Source organism: Sphaeramia orbicularis, chromosome 6 (genome assembly GCF_902148855.1).
Source record: "Sphaeramia orbicularis chromosome 6, fSphaOr1.1, whole genome shotgun sequence".
NCBI classification, from domain to species: domain Eukaryota; kingdom Metazoa; phylum Chordata; class Actinopteri; order Kurtiformes; family Apogonidae; genus Sphaeramia; species Sphaeramia orbicularis.
In genome coordinates this window covers 55,437,400-55,455,193 of record NC_043962.1, presented here as the reverse complement: position 1 = coordinate 55,455,193, position 17,794 = coordinate 55,437,400, and the positions used below count along the sequence as shown (strand labels likewise).

Genomic DNA, 17,794 nt, shown 5'->3' with positions numbered 1-17,794 from the left:
TACAATTACCTCAAACCTGTTTAATTAAGGTACAAATCTTGCTTAGTTCCCCTTTAAAATCCTGAAAATCCTGACAGCTAAAGAATACATCATGAAAAATAAGAAATGAATGTCTGTTCTTGCAATAACTATATAATATCTATAAAAAGAGGATCCAAACTGAGATTTCTGTTGTTTTTTTTAATCTTATCAAGAGTAAATACAGTTCTTTTTTTATTTTTATTTTTTATGCACTTCATAAACTGGATATATTTGCAATATATGCTGCAGTCAGTGCCTGTAAAACTAAAAAACAAACACAAAAATCATAGACAATTTAAGAAAAAATGTATTTCTTAACAAATCTGATGATTCTAACACAATAACTACTGTTGTGCAAATGTGTCATTAGAATAGAAAAAACCTATGTATGTATGTGGTGGAAAGTAACTAAGTACATTGGAATACATCACGAAAAATAAGAAATGAATGTCTATTCTTGCAATAACTACATAATACTGTAAAAAAAAATCTATGACAGAATTTTCACTTTATTTTACAGATTTTTCCTGTATTTTCAAGATACAGGAAAGTATCAATGAAATGACAAAAACAGACTGTGATTTTACACGTCAAATGTAAAATAGCATGAAAAAACTATCTGTGAATAACCAAAAAATTTCATTTTTTTTAAAAGAATTTTTTTCTTTTTTCACAGAAGAATACAGGTAAAATACATTTGCAAATGTATCATAATTTCACAAATATTTCTTTTCTATTCATGAGATTGAACTGTTAAAGTTTCATACTGCAAAAAATAAAAAATAAATAAAATGAGATAAAATTACTGACAATTAACCGTAAAAGAAGTATTTGTTCTGTAAGTTTAACAAGACTTGTTTGTTAATTGACAAATATCTTGTGTAATTACAGGAGGTTTCACAACAAAAATGTTGAATAAATGTATTTTTGTGAATGTATAACATGTATAAGCACTGATAAACTGTCCAAATACAGTTTTTATCAGTGGATTGGACAACTGAGTCTCACTGAAAATTATTTATATATATGTATTTATAGGTAATTTGATAGTTTTAATACATGTAAATATTCTTTATTAAACATTAAAAAGTCAAAAAAATATGCAAAATCTCATGTAAAGTTAGGGCCAAAAAAACTGTATTTTAATCATGGAAAATTACTGTATTTTTATGAGATGGTTATTTTCCGTTATTTTACAGTATTTTTTCGGCACCCCTGCTGCTTGAATAATACCGTTTTTTTACTAGTTTTTATTTATTTATTTATTTATTTTTACAGTGTATAAAAAGAGGATCCAAACTGAGATTTCTGTGTGTGGGTGTTTTTTTTTTTTTTATCTTATCAAGAGCAAATCCAGTTCTTTTTTAATTTTATTTGTTATGTACTTCATAAACTGGATATATTTGCAATATGTGCTGCAGTCTTTCATTTGAACATTATAGTGCCTGTAAAACTAAAAAACAAACACAAAAATCATAAAGACAATTTAAAAACAAAAAAGTATGTATTTCTAACACAATAACTGCTGTTGCGCAGATGTGTCATTAGAATAGAAAAAACCTATGTATGTATGTGGTGGAACGTAACTAAGTACATTTACTTAACTATATTCAAGTCATTTGTGTATTCAGTTTTAGTTTGTTTTCAGATGAAGCCTTAACATAATGTTCATCCATCTGTTGTGTGTTTTGATGCTGTACACAAAGCAGTTTCAGCATCTTTGATCTGAGTTGTACCTGTTCAACTGTGTTCAAGATAGGGATGGAACCATATGAAAATTTCATATCACGGTTATTGTGACCAAAATTATCACGGTTATCATTATTATTGGTATTGTTGAAACTGTGCTCCAAATGTTCAAAAAGTACTGATACACACACTGAGATAATTTAACCAAGTTGTATTAAAAAAAACAAAAAACAAGTAAAATAACATGCACAATGTACCTCCTGTTGCAGAAACATTCAAATATTAACCCTTAGTGGTCTGAGCCTATTTTGTCCATTTTTCAGTCCTTTTGATTTTGCCTTTATATACTATATAAACAAATGTTTACTATACCCATGTTTGGGATCTGTTTTTTCAGCACAACTTCATCTATATCATCTGCCTACTATTTTTTTCACCTTAACCTACTATAAAAATATAAAAGGAAAAAAAACACAAAAAAATACATAAAACCCGATTTGAAAAATGTATATACTTTATTGCATAAATAACACAAAGATGCTTAACGAACCCTTTCAAAGACTTTAAAAGTGAATATTGGTTCCAAATATTAGGTATAGAAAATTAAAATTGGAGTAAATCAAAACTATACTCAAATATTTGACATAAAAGCAGATCTTTACATAGACGTTTTCTCTGAAAAAGTTCAGTAATCAAACACGGTTATCATGATAATTAGAATTTAAACGCTAATACTAACCGTTGGCAATTTTACTGCGGTTTATCGTTATACCGGTAATCGTTGCATCCCTAGTTGAAGCGAATGAGAAAAACTGTGAATGTGTGCGATCCACCTGTGGTCTATTCTAATGGGGTCTGTACCTGCACTCAACACTAGATGGAGCCAAAGACAAACTGTGGAGAACACTTAGGCCTTACACCTCCTCCCTTCACCTCTGGTCTGTCCTGCAGGTGACCACAGTGAATCTGAGGGACATGTCCGGCCGGAGCTTTTCCATGTTGGCCCAGTGTCGGTGTCTCCGCTCCCTCACGCTCAGACGCTGTGGACTGAAGGCTCTGGAGGACGTCAACCAGCTCCCTGAGCTCTGCCACGTCGACGTACAGGTCAGTGCTCATACTAACGGTTTCACTGGAATCTCAGTGTGTGAATGTAAGTGGTACAGGCAGATTTTGTTATATGTTCCAAGATCTTCATTTGACCTTTTTGCAGGAGAATGAGATCTCATTTGTTGACTGTGAAAATATGACCAGTTTACGGGTTCTACGACTGGGTCACAACAAGCTGACGTCCATCCACGGTTTGAGAGGTGTGGAAAATCTGGACGTTCTAGATCTATCGCACAACAGCGTCAGCCGCATTGGTGAGAGAAGGCCTCTTTTCTTTTCTTTTCATTACTTTTCTTCTCTTATCGCTTCTTTTCTTTACTTTTTTTTTTTTACTTCTACTTTTTTACTTTACTTATTTACGACACATTTTTCATTATAACTCAACAAATATTGATTGGAATTTAATCTAATTTGACATACACATGACTGGTACCAAGCTTCAACTTTTTCTGCTGTATGGAACAACCTTGAAACTGTTTAATTTAAAAAGAAATAGTCGATCCACACATGCACACCGTTCAGGGTACTTGGCGGAGGTAAGCGTTCTCTGAACACTTGTTGTCCTCTGTAGTGGACAAGAGTTTCACAGCTTTATATAATAAACAATAACAACAACAAAAAAACTGTCTACTGCAAAGGAAATTTCATTAAATAAAAATTTTTAAAAAGTATCTGAAAAACTGTGGCATTATATGGTTTCCAATCAAGGCAATTATGTAATGTAAAAAAACCCCAAAACTTTTATTTCCTGGGTCTCAGGAGGATATTTCCTTTTTGATTCCTGCTCCAGACATGTCTTCAGTTCACCACCGGAGGGCAGTATTAGTCTACTTTTGCAGCTGTTCATTTCATTTTCCTCACTGTGAGATGATTGATGGCCTGGACTCAGCCTGGGCCGGGGGCTGAAGTCATGAATAGATATTGCTCAAGGAAGACGCTAAATATATTAAGTTTTGCAGCTATCACCGTACCACGAACATTCTGTGGCGACTCACCTTAAACTGAATCCTGTCGTCCAGAGGGCGTGGGGACTGTCAGATGGTCTCTTTGGTTTTCAGGTTTTTATTTTTAATGCTCATTGCTGTATTGTCCCCAGCTGGTCTGGAGTCCATGAGGAGGCTCCAGAGGCTGTCAGTGGATCACAACCAGCTGATCAGCACCAAAGGACTGAGGGACGTGTCCACGCTGCTGCACCTGGACTGCTCACATAACCACCTGGCAAGTGTGGAGGGTCTGGACCACTGTGTCCTGCTCAGTACCCTGGACCTGAGGAGCAACAGCCTGAGCCAGGTAAAAACTGAGAGCAGTGCAGGTGGTGCCACTGCTCTGCATCCATATTATGAAGACAGAGAACTCTCAGAGGGGGTGAGAATAAGGCTACGTTCAGACTGCAGCCAAACGTGGCCCAAATCCAGTTTTGTTGCCTACATGTGACCTGGATCTGATCTGTTGAAACAGTGGTTTCCGACCTTTTTTGTCTCCTGACCCCATTTTAACATCACACATTTTTGGCGACCTCAAAAATTTCGACACTTACGCACCATCCCATAATACACTGATGTTCAGACCATTACTGTAACTCTGTGTTCTTGATAAACCTGATCTGCGGTAACATGATCGAGTGTAAATCAATTGCTAATTGTTATTAGACTGTAATTAACAGGCTTTGTTTTTTAAGCAAAAAGGTATTTTTTTGCATACTAGCTAATTAGTATTAGGGAATGTTAAAATGTAACAAAACATCTGATTAGAAGCATTAAAAATGTTTTTATCGCATAGTTTTCTATATCACTTTCTGATATTAGGTTTTAAATACATGTTTCTTTGTTTCACAAATTAAATGCATGGTGTCCAGCCGAGTGAACATTTTTGTTACTCCTTAAAAAAAACAAACAAAACTCTTGTTTTTTTCATGCCTAAATAGGAATAAAAACACTCAGGAAAAATATCTTGACTAAGGTTCTCATAATTCATGCATGAAAGCGTTAACTTGTTTTTGTTCATGTAATAGTTTGTTGTACTATGTTTCAAATACAGGTTAGTTTTAGAGGACATTTAGTCTATATAATGTATATTATTATGGTCGGAGGCAGAAAATCCAGGTGTAGATTACTGCAGTAAAAGGGAGAATTGGATTTTCCTTGGTCAGGATATGTCCAGTCAGTCCAGCTGTGATTTACAAGGCTGACAATTAATACTGAACAAACAAGAACTCAAAGTATGAATTATGAAAGAGCTGCAGCATCTGAAACTGACCACAATGAACATGTGACAGATAAACAGAACCACAGTGCTGCAGTTTCACAACCACAGTTTGTCATGTCTTTTATGGATTGGGATTGGCTCTGTCAACTCAACAGAGATTTTTATTAGTACATTTTTCAAATTTTTTTTTTTATTTTTATCAATTACTAGAAATTTCAGTTCATACTCAAAACTGATAGAAGTCACATTTAAAGTGTAACATGAATGAAAATACAAAAAAGGCAGATTTCATCAAAAAATTTGAATTGACCTGCTGTCTGAATGGAGCCTAAGTGGTTTGGGATATCTGTCTTGTGTGTGTGTGTGTGTGTGTGTGTGTGTATACATATATATATATATATATATATATATATATATATATATATATATATATATATAAAGTTTAAATTTTTTAACTTTAATTAAAAATTAATTAAAAACAATATTATTCCTTCATTTTAAATCCCTATCGACTAACATACTAAAAATATTTTTCTGACTGCTTCAAATATATAATTCCTGTCTAACGTTTCACAGGAAAAAAGTGTAACCAAAGGGAACTCTGATACTTGATTTTTCAAAACTCTCATCTGAAGCATGTATCCGTTTCATATGCCTGATTCAACGTGCACAGTAATCATCATGTTTTCACTATATTTTGGCTTTCACCTCAGCAACACCAGATGTAAGATCATTTATCAACTGTAATTAGTTTACTTGACTGGAATAACATAATAGTAACTTATTGTTTACCCAGTATATCACAGTTGTCTTTATAATATATGACAATGTAATTTAATTTTCTGCTATTTGAAGAGTTTACACAATTGATACTCTAGGATGTTACATACCTTATTAACCCATAAACACTCAAACATCCACATCCAAAGCAAACCATCTACTGATCTAAACTGTTTAATCCCTGCTGATCCACTAATCCTATCAATCCATGTCAATAATTGGTGTAAAATACAGTTCTTCATCTTTTCATGGTCATCACATGTGACCCATTTGGACGTTCAGAGGCTCCGTAGTTACCGTGGAAACACCGTCATCTTCTACAACATTGATTCACCAGTAAAACCCATGGAGTTGGATCAGTGACAGTGGATGGACACACTGGGTTTATGTTCAGTTAATGAGAGATTTTGATGTAAAAGTAACTTTTTTTTCTTTTTTTTTTCTGATTTGGTCTCATAGCCTTTGAATTTACTCTGAGCTTTTATGGACATCTACATGATCAGTAAATTAAATGTGGGAAAATACCAAATTTTCACTGAAAAATCCAAAATGCAAAGGATAATAAATGTCGATTAATCAATTGGGAAAGATGAAAAACATTATTTGGAAGTTGTGACAAAAGTAGTTATTGGTCTTAAAGTGTTAAAATCACATTTTCTGAAAATTATAAACCCTCTTGCTCAAGATAAGATAAGATAAGATAAGACTTTATTGATCCCACTATGGGGAAGTTGCTGCATTTACAACAGCAAAAATACAAAAAAAACAAAACAACAGAACAAAACAAAAGAAAAAACAAACAGAAGTGCAGAAAAACAAGCAGAAACATTCAAAAATCAACAGGAAATATAAAAGAAAATCTTCTATTTATATAATTCGTCCTGTTACATTTTATTGTCATATTTGCATATAGTTGTACATGATGTTTATGTTGATATGATGTATTACTGTGAACTGTTGTACAGTCTGATGGCTGTTTAAGTGCTGGTTAAGGGAGACAGTTTAAACCAAACTGTTAGTGTCGTCTAGTTGGTGCTCTCAGCCCAGTGCTTCAAACACAACCGGACTAAGACGTGTGACAGTGATGGATGGGCTGATCCAGGCCTGTCAGTGGAGCAGCCGCAGAAACAACACAAAGTGAGTCTAACCCCCGAGTGTGACCAGTGTTCAGTGACAGCTTGTCCATGTTTGTCCATTAGCCTCCCGCTCTGAACAACCACGTCCTCCTCAGAGAACTGCGTCTGGATGACAACAGCATCTCGTCGCTACAGGAGCTCGCTGCCTGTTGGCTTCCCATCATGCAACACCTCTCTGTGGCCCAGAACAGGTACACATTTCTTCATGCTCGATTTCTAAAGCCTGCCTCGTCATGAGGCCTTTTAAAACACATGTCGTTAGCCTCATATCATAATTATCTAACTCATACACAAATGGACAAAAGTATGTGGACACATTGAGCTTCACAGATGACTCCTCTGTTAAGTATCGCACTGCAAAGTCTATATTTATATGACAATATTCATTCAACAAAGATTCATAAATTACCTTTTTTTTCTTTTTATATATATATATATATATATATATATATATATATATATATATATATATATATATATACACACACACACACATACACACACACACATACATATGAACATGTATACATATACAGCATGTAGAAATAAAAACAAAATACAGCAGTCGCAATAATAAAAATTAAATCAGTAATAATTTGGATGTCATGTCCACGTACCAGAATGTTCATATAAGGTTCCCATAATTGTGCAAATTCCTTCATTTTTTCTTTGGTCATATAAGTCAGTCTTTCCAGTCCGATGCTCTCTGATAGTTCTTTTATCCAATGCTTTATAGAAGGAAGTTAAGTTAAGTTACAATAAAATAAGGTAAGATAAGATAAGATAAGATAAGATAAGATAAGATAAGATAAGATAAGATAACTACTTGTTCAGCCTAAATTGTTCAGTTTTTATTTATTTATTTATTTATTTATTTTTATACATTGTTCTTAAAACCTGGAAAACTGTCATGAACTGACCAGAAAAATTTCAGCAAAGTGAAAATACAGTGTAGCTTAATATCTGTTTGCATTTCCCAGAATTACCCAGCTGCCCTGCATGTCTGATTTTGTGTCCCTAGAGAATCTGGATCTTCATTTCAACTGCCTATCAGGTAACAAATTTGGATTTAACCAACATGAAAACCTTTTTACTCACCACACTGACTGTAGATAACAGATGACACTTTCATATTAAAATTCCATAAACTCTTGGTGCTGCATTTATTCTGTATGCACACTCATTGTCTTCGTCTTTGGTTCCTTACTCCCACTCAGCCACATGTTCGTTTCGCTGAACAAGATTTACCTGGACTCAAACTCATTTTAAGTGTTAAAATTTACTGCACCATATATTATATAAAACCCTCCTGCATTCATATTGCCTCTGCCAGAAGCCAAGCCTCCATTGGGCTGATATAGCACCTGATAATCAGAGGAGAAAAGAAAAGAAAGGAAAGGCTGTAGAATCGACACTGACGAGTGCCTCATGTTGTGCCTCTCTCTCAGAGCTGAATAATGTGTGCCAGAGCCTGCAGAGATGTCGATTCCTTCGAGAAGTTCACCTTGCTGGGAATCCTCTTACACAAGAGCGAGGCTGGAGGTAAGGTGGAGGCTGGAGCACCACAGTGATGCCCAGTACTGTCCCCATTCCACTCCATTTAGTGTCAACATGTAAGATTAAAAGGAAAAGTGTTTGACTTCTGAACCCCTCAAAAGGAGCATGAAAGACCAACAAGGATGAACCAAAAAGACAAAAGGAAATGTACTGTATATACAGACAAAAAAAAAAATGATTAGACCATCAAAAGTCATCAAAAACAATGGTTATGCAATCCAGTACGAACTCCTGTGTGTGTGTCATGTGACTAAAACAGACAGAAAAGAAAACATGGAATATCTAAAAGCACTGTTTTTGTCAGTACAATGGCATAGCTCTCAAACTCATTTTCTTTCACGGGCCACATTTAGCCTGATTTGATCTCCAGTTGGCCGGACCAGTAACATAATAACATAATAGCCTATAAATAATAACTCCACATTTTTGTCTTTGTTTTAGTGCAAAAAAATCCCATTAAATTATGAAAATACTTACTTTTAGAAACTATCCAAATAAAAAAATGTGAATAGCCTGAAAAAAACTGAAATTTCTTGAGAAAAATAAGTGCAATTTTAACAGTACTCTGCCTCAACTTGTCATTTCTACATGTGCATTATAGATCAGGTCTACAAAGACACTAAACACTGAGGAACAGGCAGAAAATAGTTCAAACTGTGCTTAATTTTCTTTAGACATTTCAGGTTGTTTACATTTGTTCAGGTTATTCACGTTTTATTGTTTCAGGATAGTTTGTAAATGTAAATATTTTCATAATTTAATGTTATTTTTTGCACTACAACAAAGACAAAAAAGTTGTTAATTCAAGAATTTTTGCTAAATTAAATAAAGATATAATAATAAGAATAATAAAGATGTTTTTGGCTTGATACAAGATTTTTTTTTTTTTTACTTAATTGAAGATTTTTATTTTTTTTTGCTTAATTCAAGATTTTTTCCTTAATTCAAGCTAATTTTTTTGCTTAATTCAATTCAAGACTGTGGAATTTTTGCACTTTGCAAATTCATCCCACAGGCCTGATTGGAACCTTTGGCGAGCCGCATTTGGTCCCCAGGCCGCATGTTTGACACCCCTGCCATAGATATTGATGTAAGAACTGAAGTGATTTTCGGGGGGCAGCCATGGCCAGGGGTCGTCCAATAACCGAAGTGTTGGCAGTTCGAATCCCGCTCTGTCCATGTGCTGTTGTGTCCTTGAGCAAGACACTTCACCCCCCCTGCCTCCAGTGCTGCTGCTCACACTGGTGTATGAGTGTGTGTGAATGTTTGGTGGTGGTCAGAGGGGCTGTAGGCGCAGACTGGCAGCCACGCCTCCGTCAGTCTGCCCCAGGGCAGCTGTGGATACAGATGTAGTTTACCACCACCAGAGGGAGGATGTGAGAGCTCTGTACATGCGTTCATAGAAAAGCGCTGTATAAATCTAATCCATTATTATTATCAAGAAAACATGTTAAATGGATAGATATCAGCTCTGAAATTAAACTACTATGAGCTATTTTTGTTGTTATCTTTATATTTGTCCAAATAAATGGACCTTTAGTTGGACCAGATGGTACATCAGGTGGTCAGAAGTGTCTCCAAAACCAGATGCAGACTCCAAATAATGTATTTGGAGAAAATTCCCATGATGCCTCACAAACTAAAGCAGCCCTGGTTACCTGTGCAGGGAAAGATCACAAATGGAAGTGATGGAAGCAGTAAGAACTTGATTCCAAATCAGGACTCAGGCTTGATCCCAATTCCAAAAGTGGCAACTCATAGTTTTCCAATGAAAAAATCCCCTGGAACCCAAAAAGAAATGTCCCCATTGACCACAACGACAAAAGAGACAGCTGTAGAACTACCAGACGTTCAGCCACAGATGCTAAAACGGATGGAAGATACTCTCCCAGAGGTTTTAAATGACTGGAATCAACTCCACCAAACCCCCCCCCCCAAAAAAAAAAGAAAAACCAAATGTACAATCCAAGGTGCACTGTAAAAAAAATCTGTAATTTAACAGAATTTTCACTGTTTATTTTACAGATTTTTCCTGTATTTTTAAGATACAGGAAAATATCAATGAAATTATAAAAATAGACTGTGATTTTACATGTCAAATGTAAAATAACATGAAAAACTGTAACTGCGAAAAACCATAAAATTTCCATTTTATTGAAATGTGTTCTTTTTTCACAGAAAAATACAGTTAAAATTTATTTGCAAATGTATCATAATTTCACAAATATTTATTTACCATTTATGAGATTAAACTGTTAATTTATAGTTTAATACTGTAAAAAAAAAAAAAGAAAGAAAAAAACCGAGATAAAATTATGGACAATTAACCGTAAAATAAGTATTTGTTCTGTAAGTTTAACAAGACTTGTTTGTTAATTGACAAATATCTTGTGTAATTACGGGAGGTTTCACAACAAAAATGTGGAATAAATGTATTTTTGTGAATGTATAACATGTATAAGCACTGATAAACTGTCCAAATACAGTTTTTATCAGTGGAGTGGACAACTTAGTCTCATTGAAAATTATGTACATATATACAGGGGTTGGACAAAATAATGGAAACACCTTCACCTCAAGATGATAATGCCCCAATCCATACAGCTGGAATTGTTAAAGAATGGCATGAGGAACATTCTAATGAAGTTGAGCATCTCGTATGGCCGGCACAGTCCCCAGACCTCAACATTATTGAGCATTTATGGTCAGTTTTAGAGATTCAAGTAAGACGTCGATTTCCACCGCCATCGTCTCTAAAAGAGTTGAAGGGTATTCTAACTGAAGAATGGCTTAAAATTCCTTTGGAAACAATTCACAAGTTGTATGAATCAATACCTCGGAGAATTGAGGCTGTAATTGCCGCAAAAGGCGGACCTACACCATATTAAATTATATTTTGTTGATTTTTTAAGGTTTTTCCATTATTTTGTCCAACCCCTGTATTTATAGATAATTTGATTGTTTTAATACATGAATATATTCTTTATTAAACATTAAGAAGCCAAAAAAAAAAAAGGAAAATCTCATGTAAAGTTAGGGCAAAAAACTGTATTTTAATTATGGAAAATTACCATATTTTTATGAGATGGTTATTTTCCATTATTTTACAGTATTTTTTGGCACGCCTGCTGCCGGAATAATGCTGTTTTTTTAACGTTTTTTTTTTTTTTTTTTTAAGTGTGGGGCCAGCAGGTCGGCACTAGTCCATTTGTGCACGGACCAATCAGGCACTAGTACATGTGTGTAATGGACCACATAACATGGAAATAACATGGGACCTAGAAAGTTGCCTTTGAGAACTATTTCTGGCGTCTGGAATCCAGTTGTTGTTTTACCTCCATGGGAAAAAAGGCATAAATGTAAATATTTTCACAAAAAATTGTGCAAAAATGTGTTTGAGTATCTCAGTTAAGTGTAGACGTAAAGGACTAACTGTGAAACGTCATGTAGTGACCATTTGTCCTATTTCAAAGGTACTCTAATTTGACACATGCTCTCAGTGACTCATGAGTTGATTATTCAGTCATTTCGACTCATGACTTGTTGATCTTCAGAGGAATCGTCCACATGAAGGCATAGCATAAAATAACGTCCAAACAGGGAAAAATAAAACATTCCTTTCATGATCTCACATTCACATGGTCAGAAAAATTGTTTACCTCCACACTAATGAATAGCACCTGAAGCCGCTTCCTCCTTTCCTTCAATAACCTCAAAAGTAGAGCCTTAAACCAAATCTGAAACTAAGAAGAGCTACAAACATAAATAACACAAGCCCAAACTGAAAATGACCCCTACAAATAACCCACTGGCACTTTTCTGTTATCTGTACAGAACAGAAACACCTCCTGGCACTGGCTGGGTCTGTTCTTCTGTCCTCTGAATTTCATCACATTTGTCACTATAATATCTGATAATAATAACAAGCAACAGACATTATATATTTTCACAATTATTAAAGTATATTTCCTGAAAGTAGGGCTCTCTTTGTTGAAATTCTTCACACAAGATCCATTTACATGCATAATGCAAAATATTTTACATTTCATTCATTCCTGCCTTATTGATCAAAGATTTACCCACATACATCTCAACTGCACGTTAATATAAAACACTATTATCTAGAGTGTTTGGCCTATTCATTTGTAGCGTAAATGTAAATACAGACTATAAATACAAAGGGCAAATGCACAAAAGTATTTATTCTCCAAACATGTGTAGTCATAACAGTTTCCGTCCTCATCCTCCTCTGAACTTTCTCTCTAAAACTGGTCTCCATTGTTGTTCACACCAAAGCACAAACAAATCCTGTTTGTTCAAGATCTGATTTCTAAGGGACCTATTTGTTTACAGATTAGGCCTGTAAATGGTCCACATACCAAACCGAACTGTTTCAGTACACACCTGTTCGTTTCAGTACACAGCTGTACCGAAACGGCACCGTATGTTGAGAAAAAGAAAAAGTAACAAAAGACGTCAGTCGATGCGGAACTTTAAATTCATGCAAGCTCCACACGGACATATTGAAGGAGCGCACATTGACCAGAAATACGAAATAGCAGCTGATATAAGGTTAAAAAAAAAAACAACAAGTATGATATCAACCTGGAAGGAAGAGACTGAAGACCCTCCACCATCATTACAGTCCTGTTCGGGATCAGTTTGGGTTCAGGTGAAAGACAACCACTTATGTCTGGTAATTCTTAAACACTTACACTTTCTCTCTTTCTCTCTCTCTCTCTCTCTCTCTCTCTCACTCTCTCACACACACACATGCACGCACGCACGCACACACGCACGCACACACTGTATAACAGAGGAATAGAACCCAGGAGTTGGATGTTGAAAGTATGTGAAGTTTCACTTTTGTTTCTTGCCAGCGTTAGTTGTGGACCGCACCCCCACGTATATTAATGCAATACCTTCTATGACAGAACTCCTCCAACGTTACATTTCCTTCGTCTGGATCATTCCAGTCACTGTTCCCATTGGTGCTGGTGTATCCCAGAGCAGTTTCTACAGTGTATTGTCTCCAGTAGCGCACGCAAAATCCTCATTTGAATAGGGTGGTCTCCAAGACTTTGCACCTGTTGTAATTTGTGCAAGCAGTCTTGGTAAATCACCCACAAACCGCGGTTCAACCCCGCATGCAAAATTCTAGATTGCGTACGCAAATTAGTATGCACAAATTGGGATCTTAGTAGATCTGGCCCAGTGTTTTGAGGTAGATCTGGTAACTCTGACACTGATATTCCTTTAAAATAAAACCCATTCTCTAATTAATTCTCAAAATTTCACATTTTGGCCTAGGACAGTATCTTAGAAACTCCAACCAACAAGCACTTTGGACTGAATTTTTCTTTATTATTAACTCAAGTTTAGTAAAGTTTTCTGCTTTTATTCTGGAAGTGTTTTAGTTGTAGACCAGTGTAATTGGTTTTTATGTCAAGTTTAAAACACACTATCTTAATATTAAATACATTTGAGAAGTTTAACCCTGTAATGCCAAACGTATCATATTTGATGCATGAGTTTTGAAGCCCTGTACATGATCAGGGTGATATATGTGCTTTTTAAAACCTGATGTATACACTTAGATACATGCAATACACAGATAATCCACCAGGGGGAGGAATTCATTCACCAGTTCATTTTAACAACTAAAGTTTCCTTTTGTTTGGACAAATGTAATGATAGTTTAATTGAGTTGAGTTTAATTTCAGAGCTGGTATCTATCCATTTTTCATGTTTTCTTAATAATATCCAAAATCAGATCAGTTCTTCCATCAGTATCTATGGCATTGTACTGACAAAAACAGTGCTTTTAGGCATTCCATGTTTTCTTTACTGTCTGTTTTAGTCACATGATACACACAGGAGTTAGTACCTGACAGCATAACCACTGTTTTTGATGACTTTTGGCGGTGTAATCATTTTTTCCGCGTCTGTAGGCAGAAGTTTGCCAATTTTGAGAAGGAATCACCAATTTGTTAGACATGTTTGTGTTATATTATGTTTATGTTTGTTCAAAAATAATAATATTTGAGCATTGAGACATGATGTATCAAATATAATATAAAATTGAAACTCATACATGGAAATTAGCATTTAGAAAAAAATTTTTTGGTTGTTCAGAAGGACCAAAAAAGGCTCCAGTTTCAAAGAACCGGAATTTTCTGTCAATGATTTAATGGTTCAGGCTTTACAGGGTTAACTTTTATCCATTTGGGTCATGACTTGTTATTGAGGTGTGATAGTGGGTCTTGAAGCCAGACCAGTTGAGAACCACAGGTCTAAATGGTCCCAAAGCTGTCTAATTCAGCGGTTCACTCCAGTATTGCCCAGATAGTGCAACCAGAAATTTCCATTGTAGTTTGAAAAGGTTCATATTAAAAAGTGTCCATTTCAGCTTCCTTGGCTGTGAAATGTACCTCCATGTGATGCTCATTCAGAGGACTTTAGCAGTGAAAGCCAGCGTTCCTCTGGTAAAATGGCCGTGTTGGCTCTGGGAGTCTAAACATTCCAGCAGAACACAGGCCTTCCTGTCCACTGCCCAGGATCAGCCCTGTGATCCACGTCCGCTATAAGGTTACCGCGACGTGCCACTGACATCTGCGCGTACATTCGCCGTGCAAAGTCCTCGTAATTTTTCCAAATATTGATACAAGAGAGAATCTGTTAACTTTTCATTGTCAGTTTGCTCATTCACTTACAGAACTTCAGTATGTTTTTCATGTTAAGGCGGTTGCAGCGTGCAAAATTATGTGTAAGATAAAAAATTCACAGTCAGTGATGATGTGAAAGGATATTGATAAGCCATGATTTTTATTGAGTCTGTTGTAGAAAATAATTTCCCTGAGTGTTTTTGTGAAAGTCTTAATCAGGGCTCTCAAACTCATGTTCTTTCGGGAGCCGCATTCAGCCTGATTTGATCTCCAGTGAAATAATCTCCAGTAAAATAATAACAGAATAACCTATAAATAATGACAACTACAAATTTTTGACTGTTTTAGTGAAAAAAAAAACCCCATTAAATTATGAAAATACTTACTTTTATAAACTATCCAAACAAAAAAGATGTAAATAACCTGAAAAAACTGAAATTTCTTAAGAAAAATAAGTGCAATTTTAACAATATTCTGCCTCAACCTATCATTTCTACATGTGCATTATGGATCAGATCTACAAAGACACAAAACACTGAGTAACAAGCAGAAAATAGCTAAAACTGTGCTTAATTTTCTGTAGACTGTTTTCAGGTTGTTAGTATTTATTCAGGTTATTCACATTTTATTGTAACAGGCCAGTTTGTAAATGTAAGTATTTTCATAATTTAATGTTATTTTTTTGCACTAAAACAAAGAACAAATTTGAAGTTGTTAATTCTAGATTTTTGCTTAATTCAAGATTTTTTGCTAAATTTGAGATTTTTTGGGCTCAATTCAAGATTTTTTAACTAAATTGAATTTTTTTGGGGGGGGCTTAATTCAAGATTTTTTTTACTTAATTGAAGATTTTTGTTGGCTTAATTCAAGATTTTTCCCATAATTTAACGTTATTTTTTGCATTAAAACAAAAATTTGAAGTTGTCATTATTTGTGGGCATGGTGTAATATTATTTTTCTCACACCAAAGCAAGAAGAAAATATGGAGTCATTATTTTTTGTCGGTTATTCTGCTGTTATTATTTGACTGTAGATCATATTGGTCTGTATGTGGAACCTGAACTAAAATGAGTTCCACAGCACTTTGTAAATTCATCCCATGGGCTGCAGTGGAACCTTTGGTGGGCCGCATTTGGCCCCCGGGCCGCATGTTTGACACCCCTGGTCTAAATGAACACCGCCACTGAGCCTGCCTGCCTCTTTAATTCCTTCTGTTTTAACTTGGATTAGTTTTTCCTGTTTATCCACGGTTTTCCTTAAAATACAGGACACCTGTGGACATTTCTCCTGCCTTGGCTGAAACAGTACCCTCGTATTTAATTGAACTTTACCTAACCTCCAATGCCAACACTGGAATTAACCCCCCATATTTCCACACTCATGCCCCGGCTCTTTCATCTTGATCCAGTGATAACACCGGTTAAATTAAAGCACCAAAAGCCAAGTGCTAAGAATTACAATCCCTGTAGGCAGCCCCTGATCCTGGAGACGTGGAGGAAGAAAACACTGGGCCTGATTAATCTGGGACACCTTAAGAGCCGCTGTTTTGGAGGAAGTCTTCACTAAATGAAACGGACCGGCGCTCGTGTTAGAGAAGTAGGACGCTGATGAAGGAATGTGAACCCTCAGAAAGGAGGGAGAAGCTCCATTTATATCCATTTAGGAGGGTTCAGTGTAGAAGAAGCAGCTGTGAGGGCAGATAACAGAGCAGATTTACTGCCTTTAAACTGGGGAGGCCCACCCACATTTTGCAAATAATACGTAAGGCACTTCTCTCTGTTGTGTGTATATTTGTGTTACTGCATTTTAACTCCTCCAACTAAGTGCCGGTTCGTTGTTTTGTTGAGTTTAAAGTTGTAAGTTTGAGGGTGATCTGTTGTCTTTCTTTTGCTCATCCTTTGGACAATATTAAATAAGTATTTGGTGTGTGAGTTCAGTCAGGTGCATACAGAGACTGAGCTCATGAAATTACGTTGTATGTCACATTAGTTCTTATGGCATTTGGTGTGCTATACGTACGCATTTTCGACCTTTCATGTGTTATTCAGCGCCATTTGGTCACGTGCCAATGTATGCCAAGCTCTCCGGTTCATATCCAATTCTGTCGCTATCCAACAAACGTGGAAGAAGAAGACAAACGCTTACGTCATCAACTGAGCGACTGTTCTGTTCATTTGTCTACAACGGCAGCAATACTTGTCTGTCTGTTATCCAGTGTGAGGTAAAGTGAAGAAGAGCGACCTTTGTTGTCCTTGATATATCACCGAGTGATTCGGTCGATAAGGCTAGCCTGTGCTGCACGGATCCAAGGCTTTTTCAGGAGACAACAGGAGCGCCCTCTGTGGTCTCCAGGTGACTTCAGGTCACTTCCGTTCTTGGACACGGGTCGCTTTCACACTGCAACATATCATACTGGAGTCCACGCAGTCCGTACCCAGGACTACCTTCTCAGCTGGACTCGGGTACGGTACTTGAGTACGGAACGTTTGCATTCACATTGATAAAATTAAGCGAACTTTGGGGTCAAACAGACTCAGATACGGACTCGGGTACACTGTGTGAAAACGCCCTTAATACCTGACAACAGACTATTGTCACGTTTCCACTATGTGGAGCCAGCTTTGCTTGACTCGG

At 35.9% G+C, this 17,794-nt stretch overlaps 1 protein-coding gene across 1 annotated transcript in view; it reads left to right on the top strand.

Annotated features, from left to right (window-relative positions):
• lrriq1 (leucine-rich repeats and IQ motif containing 1) overlaps window positions 1–17,794 on the top strand; it is a 125,017-nt gene that overhangs the window by 19,644 nt on the left and 87,579 nt on the right. The window contains exons 6-11 of the mRNA XM_030135645.1: window positions 2,662–2,814; window positions 2,921–3,071; window positions 3,914–4,107; window positions 7,002–7,129; window positions 7,919–7,992; window positions 8,387–8,480. Coding sequence (XP_029991505.1) covers window positions 2,662–2,814; window positions 2,921–3,071; window positions 3,914–4,107; window positions 7,002–7,129; window positions 7,919–7,992; window positions 8,387–8,480 — 794 coding nt within the window. The remainder of the gene's footprint in view (window positions 1–2,661; window positions 2,815–2,920; window positions 3,072–3,913; window positions 4,108–7,001; window positions 7,130–7,918; window positions 7,993–8,386; window positions 8,481–17,794) is intronic.